Source organism: Ictalurus furcatus, chromosome 14, assembly GCF_023375685.1.
Source record: "Ictalurus furcatus strain D&B chromosome 14, Billie_1.0, whole genome shotgun sequence".
Lineage (NCBI taxonomy): Eukaryota > Metazoa > Chordata > Actinopteri > Siluriformes > Ictaluridae > Ictalurus > Ictalurus furcatus.
The window spans coordinates 31,165,994-31,183,493 of NC_071268.1; the positions used below are offsets into that span (position 1 = coordinate 31,165,994).

Sequence of the window (17,500 nt, forward strand, 5' to 3'; positions counted from 1 at the left end):
GTATTTCCTCATTTGTAAGACACTTTGGATAAAAGCTTCTGCTAAATGAATAAACGTAAATGTAAAGTATAAATGAAATGATTGAAGTTAAAGAAGTTCTGTAAGCGTAGTAATTGAGTGCTTGGTCAGAGAGAATCTCTGTTACTTATTTATCACTTATTTACTCTATTATAATGAGAAGTAGCGGCTCAGTGATGAAAGGCTCTGTGTTACTGATCAGAAGGTCGGGGGTTCAAGCCCAAGCACTGTCACTGTTGGGCCCTTGAGTAAGGCCTTTAACCCTCTCTGCTCCAGGAGTACTGTATCATGGCTGACTCTGCTCTCTGACCCCTGCTCTGATCTTCCAGGTGGAGGCTAAACACTAGCGGCGGTTGAGGACATCCCCCCACCTCCCCACCCCATACTATGTAAAGCACTTTGAGTGTCCAGAAAAGCGCTAGCTATATAAAGCTATATAAATTTAACTGTAATAAAATAATAAAATAATTTCACTGTGTTGAATATGTGACAAGTAATGTCTTCTTCTTCTTTTCGCTCATCCACTTGTTGAAATAAGGTAAGCTGAAAAGCTAAAAATATAGCTGAAATAAACAATGAGAAATGAAAGTATTCAACAAGTCACTGTGTCTTAGGTGTGTGTGTGTGTGTGTGTGTGTGTGTGTGTGTGTGTGTATATGTGTTTGTTTTCCACACTGTTATTTGTGACAGGAGTATTTGTGTGTTACGGTAAAATCTGTAAAATAAAATATAGATCTGAGTTTCTGTCCCACACACACACACACACACACACACACACGATTTGTTCAGTCTGTTGGCTGCTGCAGACTGACATATCACCCATGTGCTGTTGTTTACATTATGGACACACACTGCTACATCTAGCAGGAACAGTGTAATCTGTAGTGTTTCTAGCTAGAAATTTAAACCTAATTTGATGATGATGATGATGATGATTACAAATATCCTCTCTGTGCTGTGTAAAGGTCACCATCATTAACATGACTGTGATGGATGTGACTCAGTTAACTCTTACATTAGTTTTACTTTGACCTGAAAGAGCTCATGGGGTCTCCCAGTGCATTATGGGCCAAGTGTCATGTGCACCTGTCTCTGGCACTCAGCACACCTGTTACCAGGCGTATTGAACTTGTGCATGGTGTTGGTGTGTTAATGTGGACGTGTGTGCTGGCTGACTGCCACATTTAACACCGAACAGGACATGTTACACATGAACTCATTTTCAGGTTCATTACACAGTCACAGGTTTTTATTATATTGTCCTCATTCTCTCTCTCTCTCTCTCTCTCTCTCTCTCTCTCTTTCTCCCTCTCTCTCTGTTTCTCTGTCTATCTGTCTGTCTGTCTTTTTGTATTTCTGTCTCTCTCTCTGAAGTTAGATGACTGTTTACATTCAATATTGTCAAAGCATCAATATAAATAAGAAAGGTGAATTTAAAATAACAAAAAAAGACCTTCTGATCAGTAGGCCAGTGTCTTAACCACTGAATACCACTGCTGTTTCTCAACATGTGCAGCTTAGAGATTAATTTTGGTGCAGCAGGTGTGTGACTCCACCCCCAGTAGCACCTGCATTAAGGCTCCGCCCACAGTAGCACCTGCATTAAGGCTCCGCCCACAGTAGCACCTGCATTTGGTTTGTTTATGATAGGTTGGAACACTGCGGTAAGAGCTTAGAGAATGTCTCCAGGTATTTTTCTCTTGTGTTCAGGAAGGTATTACAGTGAAGGAGAACGTGTTCCTCTGTCTCACCCTCAGCAGTCTTACACTCACACACACTCTTCCTTCCTCTGGAGGACAGGTTTGTTTGTGTCTGCATTTCTCTATGGCGAGGCCGTGATCACTGATCCTGGGGTGTGTAAGGTTCTGTCTCTGTTCTGTATCTCTGATGCTGAAGAGATGTTCTACCAGCTCGTATAAACCCCGATAACATTCTACTTTACTTGAGTTTTTATTTTCATTTTCCCAGTGGTGTAGATGTGCATGTTTACTAGTTTTTAGGATCTGGTTTACTGTAATCTGGTTTAGTTATTAGTCGAGCTGGTCTGAATCTGATTGTAAAATGTTGGTGGGTTTGTAAGGTTCAGGGCCAGCTGACAGAGGGGACGGGTTTTAGGGCTCTTGGGACTCTATGGGGTGTTTGTCCCATCTAGAGAGGTCGTCCTGACTGAGCCCCACACTTCACATCATTAAGAGCTATAGGCATAATAATAATACTCTCACACATTTAGCACCATTTTTGTGATGGGGATGTCTACTTGGGTAAATTTCCCTTTAATGGCACAGAAAGCACTTCTTGCTTTCTCTTTTAATGCGTTCACTGCCAGACTGAAGCCACCTGAAGGAGGTAAAGTTCGGTTTAAGCCGAGGTAGTCGTAATGTAGAGTGTGTTCTCGAGCAGAGTTTCCCAGAGTGAAGTCCTGCCTGCTTTCCTGTAATCTGGATTTTTCTTTTGGAAAATCATTGTTTTAGTTTTTGTCTGATTGACTGTCAGGTCCAGCTGTGACAGTAGATCTCCAGCAGGTCCAGCTGTGACAGTAGATCTCCAGCAGGTCCAGTCGAACCTGTAGCCCGTGTGCAGTGACTGAAAGCAGCACCAGGTCATATGCAAATAAGAGCAATTTCACCTCAGGATTATTTAAAGTGAGGCCAGGTGTTGTTCCAGTAACACTGTTAACTCATTGATGTATATGTTGAAAAGGGCTGGACTCAAATTGCAGCCCTGTCTAAGTCCACGTCTTTGGGGGAAAAAATCTGTTCTGTTCTGTAAAAATTTCCAATTTTTACTCCACACCTGTTGTCTGAGTACATGGATTTAATTATGTCATACATTTTGCCCCCATGACAGATTGAAGGATTTTGTAATATAGAGCATTGTGCCAAATAGAGTCCAAAGCTTTTTTTAAGTCAACTAAACATGCATAGATGTTGCCTTTGTGTTGTTGGTGTGTGTGCTGTTGATTAGGGTGTGTAGTGTATAAATGTGTGTGTTGGTGTGTGTGCTGTTGATTAGGGTGTGTAGTGCGTAAATGTGTGTGTGTGTGTTGGTGTGTGTGCTGTTGATTAGGGTGTGTAGTGTGTAAATGTGTGTGTGTGTTGGTGTGTGTGCTGTTGATTAGGGTGTGTAGTGTGTAAATGTGTGTGTGTTGGTGTGTGTGCTGTTGATTAGGGTGTGTAGTGTGTAAATGTGTGTGTGTTGGTGTGTGTGCTGTTGATTAGGGTGTGTAGTGTGTAAATGTGTGTGTGTGTTGGTGTGTGTGCTGTTGATTAGGGTGTGTAGTGTGTAAATGTGTGTGTTGGTGTGTGTGCTGTTGATTAGGGTGTGTAGTGTGTAAATGTGTGTGTGTTGGTGTGTGTGCTGTTGATTAGGGTGTGTAGTGTGTAAATGTGTGTGTTGGTGTGTGTGCTGTTGATTAGGGTGTGTAGTGTGTAAATGTGTGTGTTGGTGTATGTGCTGTTGATTAGGGTGTGTAGTGTGTAAGTCTGTGTGTTGGTGTGTGTGCTGTTGATTAGGATGTGTAGTGTGTAAATGTGTGTGATGGTGTGTGTGCTGTTGATTAGGGTGTGTAGTGTGTAAATGTGTGTGTGTTGGTGTACGTGCTGTTGATTAGGGTGTGTAGTGTGTAAATGTGTGTGTGTTGGTGTGTGTGCTGTTGATTAGGGTGTGTAGTGTGTAAATGTGTGTGTTGGTGTGTGTGCTGTTGATTAGGGTGTGTAGCGTGTAAATGTGTGTGTGTTGGTGTACGTGCTGTTGATTAGGGTGTGTAGCGTGTAAATGTGTGTGTGTTGGTGTGTGTGCTGTTGATTAGGGTGTGTAGTGTGTAAATGTGTGTGTGTTGGTGTGTGTGCTGTTGATTAGGGTGTGTAGTGTGTAAATGTGTGTGTTGGTGTGTGTGCTGTTGATTAGGGTGTGTAGTGTGTAAATGTGTGTGTGTTGGTGTGTGTGCTGTTGATTAGGGTGTGTAGTGTGTAAATGTGTGTGTTGGTGTGTGTGCTGTTGATTAGGGTGTGTAGTGTGTAAATGTGTGTGTTGGTGTGTGTGTTGTTGATTAGGGTGTGTAGTGTGTAAATGTGTGTGTTGGTGTGTGTGCTGTTGATTAGGGTGTGTAGTGTGTAAATGTGTGTGTGTTGGTGTGTGTGCTGTTGATTAGGGTGTGTAGTGTGTAAATGTGTGTGTTGGTGTGTGTGCTGTTTATTAGGGTGTGTAGTGTGTAAATGTGTGTGTTGTTGGTATGTGTGCTGTTGATTAGGGTGTGTAGTGTGTAAATGTGTGTGTTGGTGTATGTGCTGTTGATTAGGGTGTGTAGTGTGTAAATGTGTGTGTGTTGGTGTGTGTGCTGTTGATTAGGGTGTGTAGTGTGTAAATGTGTGTGTGTTGGTGTGTGTGCTGTTGATTAGGGTGTGTAGTGTGTAAATGTGTGTGTTGGTGTGTGTGCTGTTGATTAGGGTGTGTAGTGTGTAAATGTGTGTGTTGGTGTGTGTGCTGTTTATTAGGGTGTGTAGTGTGTAAATGTGTGTGTTGTTGGTATGTGTGCTGTTGATTAGGGTGTGTAGTGTGTAAATGTGTGTGTTGGTGTATGTGCTGTTGATTAGGGTGTGTAGTGTGTAAATGTGTGTGTGTTGGTGTGTGTGCTGTTGATTAGGGTGTGTAGTGTGTAAATGTGTGTGTGTTGGTGTGTGTGCTGTTGATTAGGGTGTGTAGTGTGTAAATGTGTGTGTTGGTGTGTGTGCTGTTGATTAGGGTGTGTAGTGTGTAAATGTGTGTGTTGGTGTGTGTGCTGTTTATTAGGGTGTGTAGTGTGTAAATGTGTGTGTTGTTGGTATGTGTGCTGTTGATTAGGGTGTGTAGTGTGTAAATGTGTGTGTTGGTGTATGTGCTGTTGATTAGGGTGTGTAGTGTGTAAATGTGTGTGTGTTGGTGTGTGTGCTGTTGATTAGGGTGTGTAGTGTGTAAATGTGTGTGTTGGTGTGTGTGCTGTTGATTAGGGTGTGTAGTGTGTAAATGTGTGTGTGTTGGTGTGTGTGCTGTTGATTAGGGTGTGTAGTGTGTAAATGTGTGTGTTGGTGTGTGTGCTGTTGATTAGGGTGTGTAGTGTGTAAATGTGTGTGTGTTGGTGTGTGTGCTGTTGATGAGGGTGTGTAGTGTGTAAATGTGTGTGTGTTGGTGTGTGTGCTGTTGATTAGGGTGTGTAGTGTGTAAATGTGTGTGTTGGTGTGTGTGCTGTTGATTAGGGTGTGTAGTGTGTAAATGTGTGTGTGTTGGTGTGTGTGCTGTTGATTAGGGTGTGTAGTGTGTAAATGTGTGTGTTGGTGTGTGTGCTGTTGATTAGGGTGTGTAGTGTGTAAATGTGTGTGTGTTGGTGTGTGTGCTGTTGATTAGGGTGTGTAGTGTGTAAATGTGTGTGTGTTGGTGTGTGTGCTGTTGATTAGGGTGTGTAGTGTGTAAATGTGTGTGTTGGTGTGTGTGCTGTTGATTAGGGTGTGTAGTGTGTAAATGTGTGTGTTGGTGTGTGTGCTGTTGATTAGGGTGTGTAGTGTGTAAATGTGTGTGTTGTTGGTATGTGTGCTGTTGATTAGGGTGTGTAGTGTGTAAATGTGTGTGTTGGTGTATGTGCTGTTGATTAGGGTGTGTAGTGTGTAAGTCTGTGTGTTGGTGTGTGTGCTGTTGATTAGGGTGTGTAGTGTGTAAATGTGTGTGTTGGTGTGTGTGCTGTTGATTAGGGTGTGTAGTGTGTAAATGTGTGTGTTGGTGTGTGTGCTGTTGATTAGGGTGTGTAGTGTGTAAATGTGTGTGATGGTGTGTGTGCTGTTGATTAGGGTGTGTAGTGTGTAAATGTGTGTGTTGGTGTGTGTGCTGTTGATTAGGGTGTGTAGTGTGTAAATGTGTGTGTTGGTGTGTGTGCTGTTGATTAGGGTGTGTAGTGTGTAAATGTGTGTGTGTTGGTGTGTGTGCTGTTGATTAGGGTGTGTAGTGTGTAAATGTGTGTGTTGGTGTGTGTGCTGTTGATTAGGGTGTGTAGTGTGTAAATGTGTGTGTGTTGGTGTGTGTGCTGTTGATTAGGGTGTGTAGTGTGTAAATGTGTGTGTGTTGGTGTGTGTGCTGTTGATTAGGGTGTGTAGTGTGTAAATGTGTGTGTTGGTGTGTGTGCTGTTGATTAGGGTGTGTAGTGTGTAAATGTGTGTGTTGGTGTGTGTGCTGTTGATTAGGGTGTGTAGTCTGTAAATGTGTGTGTTGGTGTGTGTGCTGTTGATTAGGGTGTGTAGTGTGTAAATGTGTGTGTTGGTGTGTGTGTTGTTGATTAGGGTGTGTAGTGTGTAAATGTGTGTGTTGGTGTGTGTGCTGTTGATTAGGGTGTGTAGTGTGTAAATGTGTGTGTGTTGGTGTGTGTGCTGTTGATTAGGGTGTGTAGTGTGTAAATGTGTGTGTTGGTGTGTGTGCTGTTTATTAGGGTGTGTAGTGTGTAAATGTGTGTGTTGTTGGTATGTGTGCTGTTGATTAGGGTGTGTAGTGTGTAAATGTGTGTGTTGGTGTATGTGCTGTTGATTAGGGTGTGTAGTGTGTAAATGTGTGTGTGTTGGTGTGTGTGCTGTTGATTAGGGTGTGTAGTGTGTAAATGTGTGTGTGTTGGTGTGTGTGCTGTTGATTAGGGTGTGTAGTGTGTAAATGTGTGTGTTGGTGTGTGTGCTGTTGATTAGGGTGTGTAGTGTGTAAATGTGTGTGTTGGTGTGTGTGCTGTTGATTAGGGTGTGTAGTGTGTAAATGTGTGTGTTGGTGTGTGTGCTGTTGATTAGGGTGTGTAGTGTGTAAATGTGTGTGTGTTGGTGTGTGTGCTGTTGATTAGGGTGTGTAGTGTGTAAATGTGTGTGTTGGTGTGTGTGCTGTTGATTAGGGTGTGTAGTGTGTAAATGTGTGTGTTGGTGTGTGTGCTGTTTATTAGGGTGTGTAGTGTGTAAATGTGTGTGTTGTTGGTATGTGTGCTGTTGATTAGGGTGTGTAGTGTGTAAATGTGTGTGTTGGTGTATGTGCTGTTGATTAGGGTGTGTAGTGTGTAAATGTGTGTGTGTTGGTGTGTGTGCTGTTGATTAGGGTGTGTAGTGTGTAAATGTGTGTGTTGGTGTGTGTGCTGTTGATTAGGGTGTGTAGTGTGTAAATGTGTGTGTGTTGGTGTGTGTGCTGTTGATTAGGGTGTGTAGTGTGTAAATGTGTGTGTTGGTGTGTGTGCTGTTGATTAGGGTGTGTAGTGTGTAAATGTGTGTGTGTTGGTGTGTGTGCTGTTGATTAGGGTGTGTAGTGTGTAAATGTGTGTGTGTTGGTGTGTGTGCTGTTGATTAGGGTGTGTAGTGTGTAAATGTGTGTGTTGGTGTGTGTGCTGTTGATTAGGGTGTGTAGTGTGTAAATGTGTGTGTGTTGGTGTGTGTGCTGTTGATTAGGGTGTGTAGTGTGTAAATGTGTGTGTTGGTGTGTGTGCTGTTGATTAGGGTGTGTAGTGTGTAAATGTGTGTGATGGTGTGTGTGCTGTTGATTAGGGTGTGTAGTGTGTAAATGTGTGTGTGTTGGTGTGTGTGCTGTTGATTAGGGTGTGTAGTGTGTAAATGTGTGTGTGTTGGTGTGTGTGCTGTTGATTAGGGTGTGTAGTGTGTAAATGTGTGTGTTGGTGTGTGTGCTGTTGATTAGGGTGTGTAGTGTGTAAATGTGTGTGTTGGTGTGTGTGCTGTTGATTAGGGTGTGTAGTGTGTAAATGTGTGTGATGGTGTGTGTGCTGTTGATTAGGGTGTGTAGTGTGTAAATGTGTGTGTGTTGGTGTGTGTGCTGTTGATTAGGGTGTGTAGTGTGTAAATGTGTGTGTGTTGGTGTGTGTGCTGTTGATTAGGGTGTGTAGTGTGTAAATGTGTGTGTTGGTGTGTGTGCTGTTGATTAGGGTGTGTAGTGTGTAAATGTGTGTGTTGGTGTGTGTGCTGTTGATTAGGGTGTGTAGTGTGTAAATGTGTGTGTTGTTGGTATGTGTGCTGTTGATTAGGGTGTGTAGTGTGTAAATGTGTGTGTTGGTGTATGTGCTGTTGATTAGGGTGTGTAGTGTGTAAGTCTGTGTGTTGGTGTGTGTGCTGTTGATTAGGGTGTGTAGTGTGTAAATGTGTGTGTTGGTGTGTGTGCTGTTGATTAGGGTGTGTAGTGTGTAAATGTGTGTGTTGGTGTGTGTGCTGTTGATTAGGGTGTGTAGTGTGTAAATGTGTGTGATGGTGTGTGTGCTGTTGATTAGGGTGTGTAGTGTGTAAATGTGTGTGTTGGTGTGTGTGCTGTTGATTAGGGTGTGTAGTGTGTAAATGTGTGTGTTGGTGTGTGTGCTGTTGATTAGGGTGTGTAGTGTGTAAATGTGTGTGTTGGTGTGTGTGCTGTTGATTAGGGTGTGTAGTGTGTAAATGTGTGTGTTGGTGTGTGTGCTGTTGATTAGGGTGTGTAGTGTGTAAATGTGTGTGTGTTGGTGTGTGTGCTGTTGATTAGGGTGTGTAGTGTGTAAATGTGTGTGTGTTGGTGTGTGTGCTGTTGATTAGGGTGTGTAGTGTGTAAATGTGTGTGTTGGTGTGTGTGCTGTTGATTAGGGTGTGTAGTCTGTAAATGTGTGTGTTGGTGTGTGTGCTGTTGATTAGGGTGTGTAGTGTGTAAATGTGTGTGTTGGTGTGTGTGCTGTTGATTAGGGTGTGTAGTCTGTAAATGTGTGTGTTGGTGTGTGTGCTGTTGATTAGGGTGTGTAATGTGTAAATGTGTGTGTGTTGGTGTGTGTGCTGTTGATTAGGGTGTGTAGTGTGTAAATGTGTGTGTGTTGGTGTGCGTGCTGTTGATTAGGGTGTGTAGTGTGTAAATGTGTGTGTGTTGGTGTGTGTGCTGTTGATTAGGGTGTGTAGTGTGTAAATGTGTGTGTGTTGGTGTGTGTGCTGTTGATTAGGGTGTGTAGTGTGTAAATGTGTGTGTTGGTGTGTGTGCTGTTGATTAGGGTGTGTAGTGTGTAAATGTGTGTGTGTTGGTGTGTGTGCTGTTGATTAGGGTGTGTAGTGTGTAAATGTGTGTGTTGGTGTGTGTGCTGTTTATTAGGGTGTGTAGTGTGTAAATGTGTGTGTTGTTGGTATGTGTGCTGTTGATTAGGGTGTGTAGCGTGTAAATGTGTGTGTTGGTGTATGTGCTGTTGATTAGGGTGTGTAGTGTGTAAATGTGTGTGTGTTGGTGTGTGTGCTGTTGATTAGGGTGTGTAGTGTGTAAATGTGTGTGTGTTGGTGTGTGTGCTGTTGATTAGGGTGTGTAGTGTGTAAATGTGTGTGTTGGTGTGTGTGCTGTTGATTAGGGTGTGTAGTGTGTAAATGTGTGTGTGTTGGTGTGTGTGCTGTTGATTAGGGTGTGTAGTGTGTAAATGTGTGTGTGTTGGTGTGTGTGCTGTTGATTAGGGTGTGTAGTGTGTAAATGTGTGTGTTGGTGTGTGTGCTGTTGATTAGGGTGTGTAGTGTGTAAATGTGTGTGTTGGTGTGTGTGCTGTTTATTAGGGTGTGTAGTGTGTAAATGTGTGTGTTGTTGGTATGTGTGCTGTTGATTAGGGTGTGTAGTGTGTAAATGTGTGTGTTGGTGTATGTGCTGTTGATTAGGGTGTGTAGTGTGTAAATGTGTGTGTGTTGGTGTGTGTGCTGTTGATTAGGGTGTGTAGTGTGTAAATGTGTGTGTGTTGGTGTGTGTGCTGTTGATTAGGGTGTGTAGTGTGTAAATGTGTGTGTTGGTGTGTGTGCTGTTGATTAGGGTGTGTAGTGTGTAAATGTGTGTGTGTTGGTGTGTGTGCTGTTGATTAGGGTGTGTAGTGTGTAAATGTGTGTGTGTTGGTGTGTGTGCTGTTGATTAGGGTGTGTAGTGTGTAAATGTGTGTGTTGGTGTGTGTGCTGTTGATTAGGGTGTGTAGTGTGTAAATGTGTGTGTGTTGGTGTGTGTGCTGTTGATTAGGGTGTGTAGTGTGTAAATGTGTGTGTTGGTGTGTGTGCTGTTGATTAGGGTGTGTAGTGTGTAAATGTGTGTGTGTTGGTGTGTGTGCTGTTGATTAGGGTGTGTAGTGTGTAAATGTGTGTGTGTTGGTGTGTGTGCTGTTGATTAGGGTGTGTAGTGTGTAAATGTGTGTGTTGGTGTGTGTGCTGTTGATTAGGGTGTGTAGTGTGTAAATGTGTGTGTTGGTGTGTGTGCTGTTTATTAGGGTGTGTAGTGTGTAAATGTGTGTGTTGTTGGTATGTGTGCTGTTGATTAGGGTGTGTAGTGTGTAAATGTGTGTGTTGGTGTATGTGCTGTTGATTAGGGTGTGTAGTGTGTAAGTCTGTGTGTTGGTGTGTGTGCTGTTGATTAGGGTGTGTAGTGTGTAAATGTGTGTGTTGGTGTGTGTGCTGTTGATTAGGGTGTGTAGTGTGTAAATGTGTGTGTTGGTGTGTGTGCTGTTGATTAGGGTGTGTAGTGTGTAAATGTGTGTGATGGTGTGTGTGCTGTTGATTAGGGTGTGTAGTGTGTAAATGTGTGTGTTGGTGTGTGTGCTGTTGATTAGGGTGTGTAGTGTGTAAATGTGTGTGTTGGTGTGAGTGCTGTTGATTAGGGTGTGTAGTGTGTAAATGTGTGTGTGTTGGTGTGTGTGCTGTTGATTAGGGTGTGTAGTGTGTAAATGTGTGTGTTGGTGTGTGTGCTGTTGATTAGGGTGTGTAGTGTGTAAATGTGTGTGTGTTGGTGTGTGTGCTGTTGATTAGGGTGTGTAGTGTGTAAATGTGTGTGTGTTGGTGTGTGTGCTGTTGATTAGGGTGTGTAGTGTGTAAATGTGTGTGTTGGTGTACGTGCTGTTGATTAGGGTGTGTAGTGTGTAAATGTGTGTGTTGGTGTGCGTGCTGTTGATTAGGGTGTGTAGTGTGTAAATGTGTGTGTTGGTGTGTGTGCTGTTGATTAGGGTGTGTAGTGTGTAAATGTGTGTGTTGGTGTGTGTGCTGTTGATTAGGGTGTGTAGTGTGTAAATGTGTGTGTTGGTGTGTGTGCTGTTGATTAGGGTGTGTAGTGTGTAAATGTGTGTGTTGGTGTGTGTGCTGTTGATTAGGGTGTGTAGTGTGTAAATGTGTGTGTTGGTGTACGTGCTGTTGATTAGGGTGTGTAGTGTGTAAATGTGTGTGTTGGTGTGTGTGCTGTTGATTAGGGTGTGTAGTGTGTAAATGTGTGTGTTGGTGTGTGTGCTGTTGATTAGGGTGTGTAGTCTGTAAATGTGTGTGTTGGTGTGTGTGCTGTTGATTAGGGTGTGTAGTGTGTAAATGTGTGTGTTGGTGTGTGTGCTGTTGATTAGGGTGTGTAGTGTGTAAATGTGTGTGTGTTGGTGTGTGTGCTGTTGATTAGGGTGTGTAGTGTGTAAATGTGTGTGTTGGTGTATGTGCTATTGATTAGGGTGTGTAGTGTGTAAATGTGTGTGTGTGTTGGTGTGTGTGCTGTTGATTAGGGTGTGTAGTGTGTAAATGTGTGTGTGTGTTGGTGTGTGTGCTGTTGATTAGGGTGTGTAGTGTGTAAATGTGTGTGTTGGTGTGTGTGCTGTTGATTAGGGTGTGTAGTGTGTAAATGTGTGTGTTGGTGTGTGTGCTATTGATTAGGGTGTGTAGTGTGTAAATGTGTGTGTTGGTGTGTGTGCTGTTGATTAGGGTGTGTAGTCTGTAAATGTGTGTGTTGGTGTGTGTGCTGTTGATTAGGGTGCGTAGTGTGTAAATGTGTGTGTGTTGGTGTGTGTGCTGTTGATTAGGGTGTGTAGTGTGTAAATGTGTGTGTGTTGGTGTGCGTGCTGTTGATTAGGGTGTGTAGTGTGTAAATGTGTGTGTGTTGGTGTGTGTGCTGTTGATTAGGGTGTGTAGTGTGTAAATGTGTGTGTGTTGGTGTATGTGTTGTTGATTAGGGTGTGTAGTGTGTAAATGTGTGTGTTGTTAGTGTACGTGGGGGTTGTGCGGTGGTTGTGTAGAAACCCAATTTGACTCTTACTCAATACCTTGTGGTCCGTGAGAAAGGTCTGTATCCGAGCAGTGAGAACACAACAGAAGATCTTCCCCACATCACTGGACACACATACGCCTCTGTAATTATTTGGGTCAAATTTGTCTCCACTTTTGTATAGTGGGATTAAACCTTTATTCCAGGTATCGTGAGAATAACCGGTTTGCAGGCCCAGGCGGAAGAGTTTCAGTACGTTCTTCTGCATTACAGTAGGGCTGAGCTTCAGCGTTTCTGCTCTAATGTTTCTGTCTCTCTCTGCAGTTAGATGACTGTGCTCTTCAGCTCTCCCATAACGGCACATATTTGGACTTGGAATCATCTCTTGATGAACAAATTGATGAACTGGAGGGATTTCAGCAGGATGACTGTGGAGTGTAAGATACACACACACACACACACACACACAATTGAAACTGATCCCATTTCTTTTATCTATCAAAACTCATGACAATGATGGTGATGATGATGATAATGTTGATGAAGGTGATGGAAATGGTGAAAATGGTGATATGATGTTGATGGCGATGATTGTGATGATGATGATAATGTTAATGATGGTGGTGATGATAATGTTGATGATGGTGATAATGTTGATGATGGTGGTGATGATAATATTGATGATGGTGATGATGATAATGTTGATGATGGTGGTGATGGTGATGATGATAATGTTGATGATGGTGATGATGATAATGTTGATGATGATGGTGATGATGATAATGTTGATGGTGGTGATGATAATGTTGATGATGGTGATGATAATGTTGATGATGGTGGTGATGATAATGTTGATGATGGTGGTGATGGTGATGATGATAATGTTGATGATGGTGATGATGATAATGTTGATGATGATGGTGATGATGATAATGTTGATGGTGGTGATGATGATAATGTTGATGATGGTGGTGATGATGGTGATGATAATGTTGATGATGGTGGTGATGATAATGTTGATGATGGTGGTGATGGTGATGATGATAATGTTGATGATGGTGATGATGATAATGTTGATGATGGTGGTGATGGTGATGATAATGTTGGTGATGGTGGTGATGATAATGTTGATGATGGTGGTGATGGTGGTGATGATAATGTTGATGATGGTGGTGATGATGATAATGTTGATGAAGGTGGTGATGGTGATGATGATAATGTTGATGATGGTGGTGATGGTGGTGATGGAAATGGTGAAAATGGTGATATGATGTTGATGGCGATGATTGTGATGATGATGATCATGATCGACAATGGTAAGGAAACACTCCCTACATGACATGAACAAACCTTGAAAGGAACCAGACTCCGAAGGGAACCTATCCTCATCTCCTCATCTGGATGACACCTAATAGTGTGATTCTTTTTTATTTGAGTAGAGCTTTGGCTTTAAGTGAAAAGTATTCAACTGAAGTTATCAACTGCATAATGAGTGTAAGCTGTTTTCAGTATGTGCAATCTTTAGGCTATCAATGTGGAGCCTTCCTCAGCAGCAGCGAGGGATTCTCAGGTGAAGGAAGCCTAGTAGAAGTTCTTCTGTCTTATTAGAATTAAGTAAAAGGAAGTTAATAAGCATCCAACGTCTAATGTCCTTTACACAATCCTCAACTTTACTAAGCTGCTGTCTGTCCTCTGGCTTCGCTGAAACATACAGCTGTGTATCATCAGCATAACAGTGGAAGATAATTCTATGTTTACGAATAATTTGACCTAGAGGTAGCATATATAAAGTAAAAATCAGTGGGCCTAAAACAGAACCTTGTGGAACACCAAATTTAACCTCAGTATTCAATTCAATTCAATTTTATTTGTATAGCGCTTTTTACAATAGACATTGTCTCAAAGCAGCTTTACAGAAATATATAAACACGGGATACAGATTTTAAATGTGCGAATTTATCCCAATTGAGCAAGCCGGTGGCGATGTTAAAAGATGTTAAGAGGAAGAAACCTTGAGAGGAACCCGACTCAGAAGGGAACCCATCCTCATCTTTGTAACAACAGATAGTGTGAAAAAGTTCATTATGGATTTATATGAAGTCTGTTTGGCCTTAGGAGCAGCCATAGTCCCAGCAGTCTGGAATTGGAGAAGATGAGAGCTCCATCCAGAGGTAGGACATCCGAAATGGATCAGGCAGGTCCGGAGATCAGAGAGGATCAGGATCTCTAGTATATCCATAAAATCGTGTGTGGCTCGGCAGAAGGAGAGAGGGAGAGAAGAGATTATTAGGACTGTGCTTAGTGTAACAGAAAGTCTAGTCCGGGTAGGCTTGAGTAAACAAATACGTTTTAAGCCTAGACTTAAACACTGAGACTGTGTCTGAGTCCCGAACACTAATAGGAAGACTGTTCCATAACTGTGGGGCTCTATAAGAGAAAGCTCTTCCCTCTGCTGTAGCCTTCACTATTCCAGGTACCGTCAAATAGCCTGCACCTTTTGATCTAGTATGCACAGAGAAATCTCCATTTACATCTACGAACTGATAACGATCGGTCAGATAAGACCTGAGACAGGAGAGGACTGTTCCCTTAATGCCAACAACATTTTCTAATCTATCAAGGAGAATAGTGTGATCTATAATATCACAAGCTGCACTAAGGTCGAGTAACACAAGCAACGAGACACAACCCTGATCAGAGGTCAGTAGAAGGTCATTTACTACTTTAACCAGCGCTGTCTCTGTGCTATGAGACTGAATGAAAGATTTTATGAATGTTGTTCCTATGTGTGACACAATGCAGCTCAAGGGCACAGCGGACTCAGGGTGATATCACTGGTAAGCATATAAAGGCAAAAGAAATAGATGTTGCCCTAATTTCTGCCTATGTTCACAAAGCTCCACCCCCAGGATGTTTGCTGGTAGAATGAAGTTCAGCTAGAGTTACCAAACTCAACTATCATAAAGTTTTACACTGCAGAAAAATAAAACCCTGTGGCGCTCTCTCTATACAACAAGCAACTTTAATTAATTCTGCTTTACATTTGACCCAGCACGCAGTTCTTAAACAGAATTAACTGATAAAGCCAGAAGCTTCCTACAGCTAACTAGCTCTCTTTCTATTCACCGCTCTGTTCCTTAGCCTCTAACAGCTCTTAGATTAGCGTCTCATCTCAGGATCTGATTTATCGTGTTCAGTGATTAATGACAATTATATTTAATTTATCCTGAGTTTCTTTATAATCCTCACATATAGAAGTACTCAGCTTGTTGAGTGGTGAGCTTCAGAGCTTCATATAAGGGCTGGCTAATGTTAGCATTTTAGCAGTTAGATTTGGCCCACCTAGCTCTTCAAGCGCTTGACCTCATGTTATAGCACTAAAACACATGAAATTTGGCTGAATATGATTAATGACAGTTATATTTCATTTATCCTGAGTGACAAAATGTTACCCAGGTACTCTGCTTGGTACAGCAGCTTGATGATGAGGATGATGATGATGTATATCTTCTTTGTCTCTCTTTTTGTCTTTCAGGAAGGGAAAGAAACACAGTATTATCCTGAGGACTCAGCTGAGTGTCCGTGTTCACGCTTGTATCGGTGAGTATATGATTTCCGTCATGATACTCACAGATTCTCAGTAAATGAAGACATAATCTAAATCACTTACTATATCTGTCTCTCTGCCTGATCCTCTCTCTCTCTCTCTCTCTCTCTCTCTCTCTCTCTCTCTGGATGAATGGATGAGACGAGATGTATGGATGGGTGGATGGGTGGATGAATTGGAAGGATGGATGAAATAATGGATGAATAAGAAGGATGAATGGCTGAGAAGAAAGAATAGATGGATAGTTGGACAGCAGATTTAAATGGTGGGTGGATAAATGGGAAGGATAGATGAGATGGATGGGTGGGTGTATAAGAAGGGTGGATGAGCTGATAAGATAAGATGGATTCATTCAAAAGATGAATGGACTGATAGATGGATTAATTAGAAAGCTGGATGGATGGATGGATGGATGGATGAGATGATGAGACACGTGTGTGAATGTGAATGTGGAATGACAGAGCGCTGTCTCTAAGCAGACACTTTTCTTCCTCTCACATTCCCATTTGTCGTGTGTGTGTGTGTGTGTGTGTGTGTGTGTGTGTGTGTGTGTTCTGTGGTAACTTCGCTGTGCCTGTTATAGCTCTCAGCTGACCTGCCTCTCTCTCTCTCTCTCTCTCTCTCTCACACACACACACACACACACACACACAGTGCTGAGTGTACAGTAGTGAAGGACGCAGACACGAGTCTGCGTTCGTTTTTTTCTAATTTTAGTCTCGCTGGAGTCGTTTTCTTTCTGAAAGTGAAGTAGGAGATCGTCATGCAGCAAAACACACACACACACACACACAAACAAAACACAACACACAAACACAAACAAAACACAACACACAGACATAAACAAAACACACACACACAAACAAAACAAAACACACAAACAAAACACACACACAAACAAAACACAACACACAGACATAAACAAAACACACACACACACACAAACACAAACAAAACACAACACACAGACAAACAAAACACACACACAAACACAAACAAAACACAACACACAGACATAAACAAAACACACACAAACAAAACACACACACAAACACAAACAAAACACAACACACAGACATAAACAAAACACACACAAACAAAACACACACACACACAAACAAAACACAACACACAGACATAAAAACACACACAAACAAAACACACACACACAAACACAAACAAAACACAACACACAGACATAAACAAAACACACACAAACAAAACACAACACACAGACATAAAAACACACACAAACAAAACACACACATACAAACACAAACAAAACACAACACACAGACATAAACAAAACACACACAAACAAAACACAACACACAGACAAACAAAACACACAAACAAAACACACAAACAAAACACAACACACAGACATAAACAAAACACACACAAACAAAACACAACACACAGACATAAACAAAACACACACAAACAAAACACAACACACAGACATAAACAAAACACACACAAACAAAACACACACACACACAAACAAAACACAACACACAGACATGAACAAAACACACACAAACAAAACACACACACACACACACACAAACAACACACACAAACAAAACACACACACACACACAAACAACACACACAAACAAAACACACACACACACACAAACAACAAAACACAACACACAGACATAAACAAAACACACACAAACAAAACACATCCACACAAACAAAACACACACAAACAAAACACACAAACAAAACACACACACAAAACACAGACAAACACAAAACACACACACACAGACAAAACACTGTGTATGTGTGTTGTATGTGTGTGTGTGTGTGTGTGTTTGTGTTGTGTGTGTGTGTGTGTGTTGTGTGTGTGTGTTTGTGTTGTGTGTGTGTGTGTGTGTGTGTGTGTTTTGATTACATGTAAGCTCA

At 42.0% G+C, this 17,500-nt stretch overlaps 1 protein-coding gene and 1 long non-coding RNA gene across 5 annotated transcripts in view; one reads left to right on the forward strand and one right to left on the reverse strand.

Moving 5' to 3' along the window:
* The window catches only part of fhod3a (formin homology 2 domain containing 3a), a 91,301-nt gene that overhangs the window by 8,066 nt on the left and 65,735 nt on the right, over positions 1-17,500 (forward strand). For all 3 annotated transcript variants that reach the window (XM_053641202.1, XM_053641203.1, XM_053641204.1), the window contains exons 2-3: positions 12,301-12,413; positions 15,512-15,576. In XM_053641202.1, coding sequence (XP_053497177.1) covers positions 12,301-12,413; positions 15,512-15,576 — 178 coding nt within the window. The remainder of the gene's footprint in view (positions 1-12,300; positions 12,414-15,511; positions 15,577-17,500) is intronic.
* Positions 13,849-17,500, reverse strand: part of LOC128617947 (uncharacterized) — a 5,784-nt gene continuing 2,132 nt past the window's right edge. The window contains exons 2-4 of one of the 2 annotated variants that reach the window (XR_008387645.1): positions 15,647-15,803; positions 15,429-15,504; positions 13,849-14,202 (exon numbers count right to left, since the gene is read on the reverse strand). This is a non-coding gene — a long non-coding RNA (uncharacterized LOC128617947). Of the gene's footprint in view, positions 14,203-15,161; positions 15,505-15,646; positions 15,804-17,500 lie in introns of those variants that run through there. The other variant, XR_008387644.1, reaches the window with a different exon arrangement.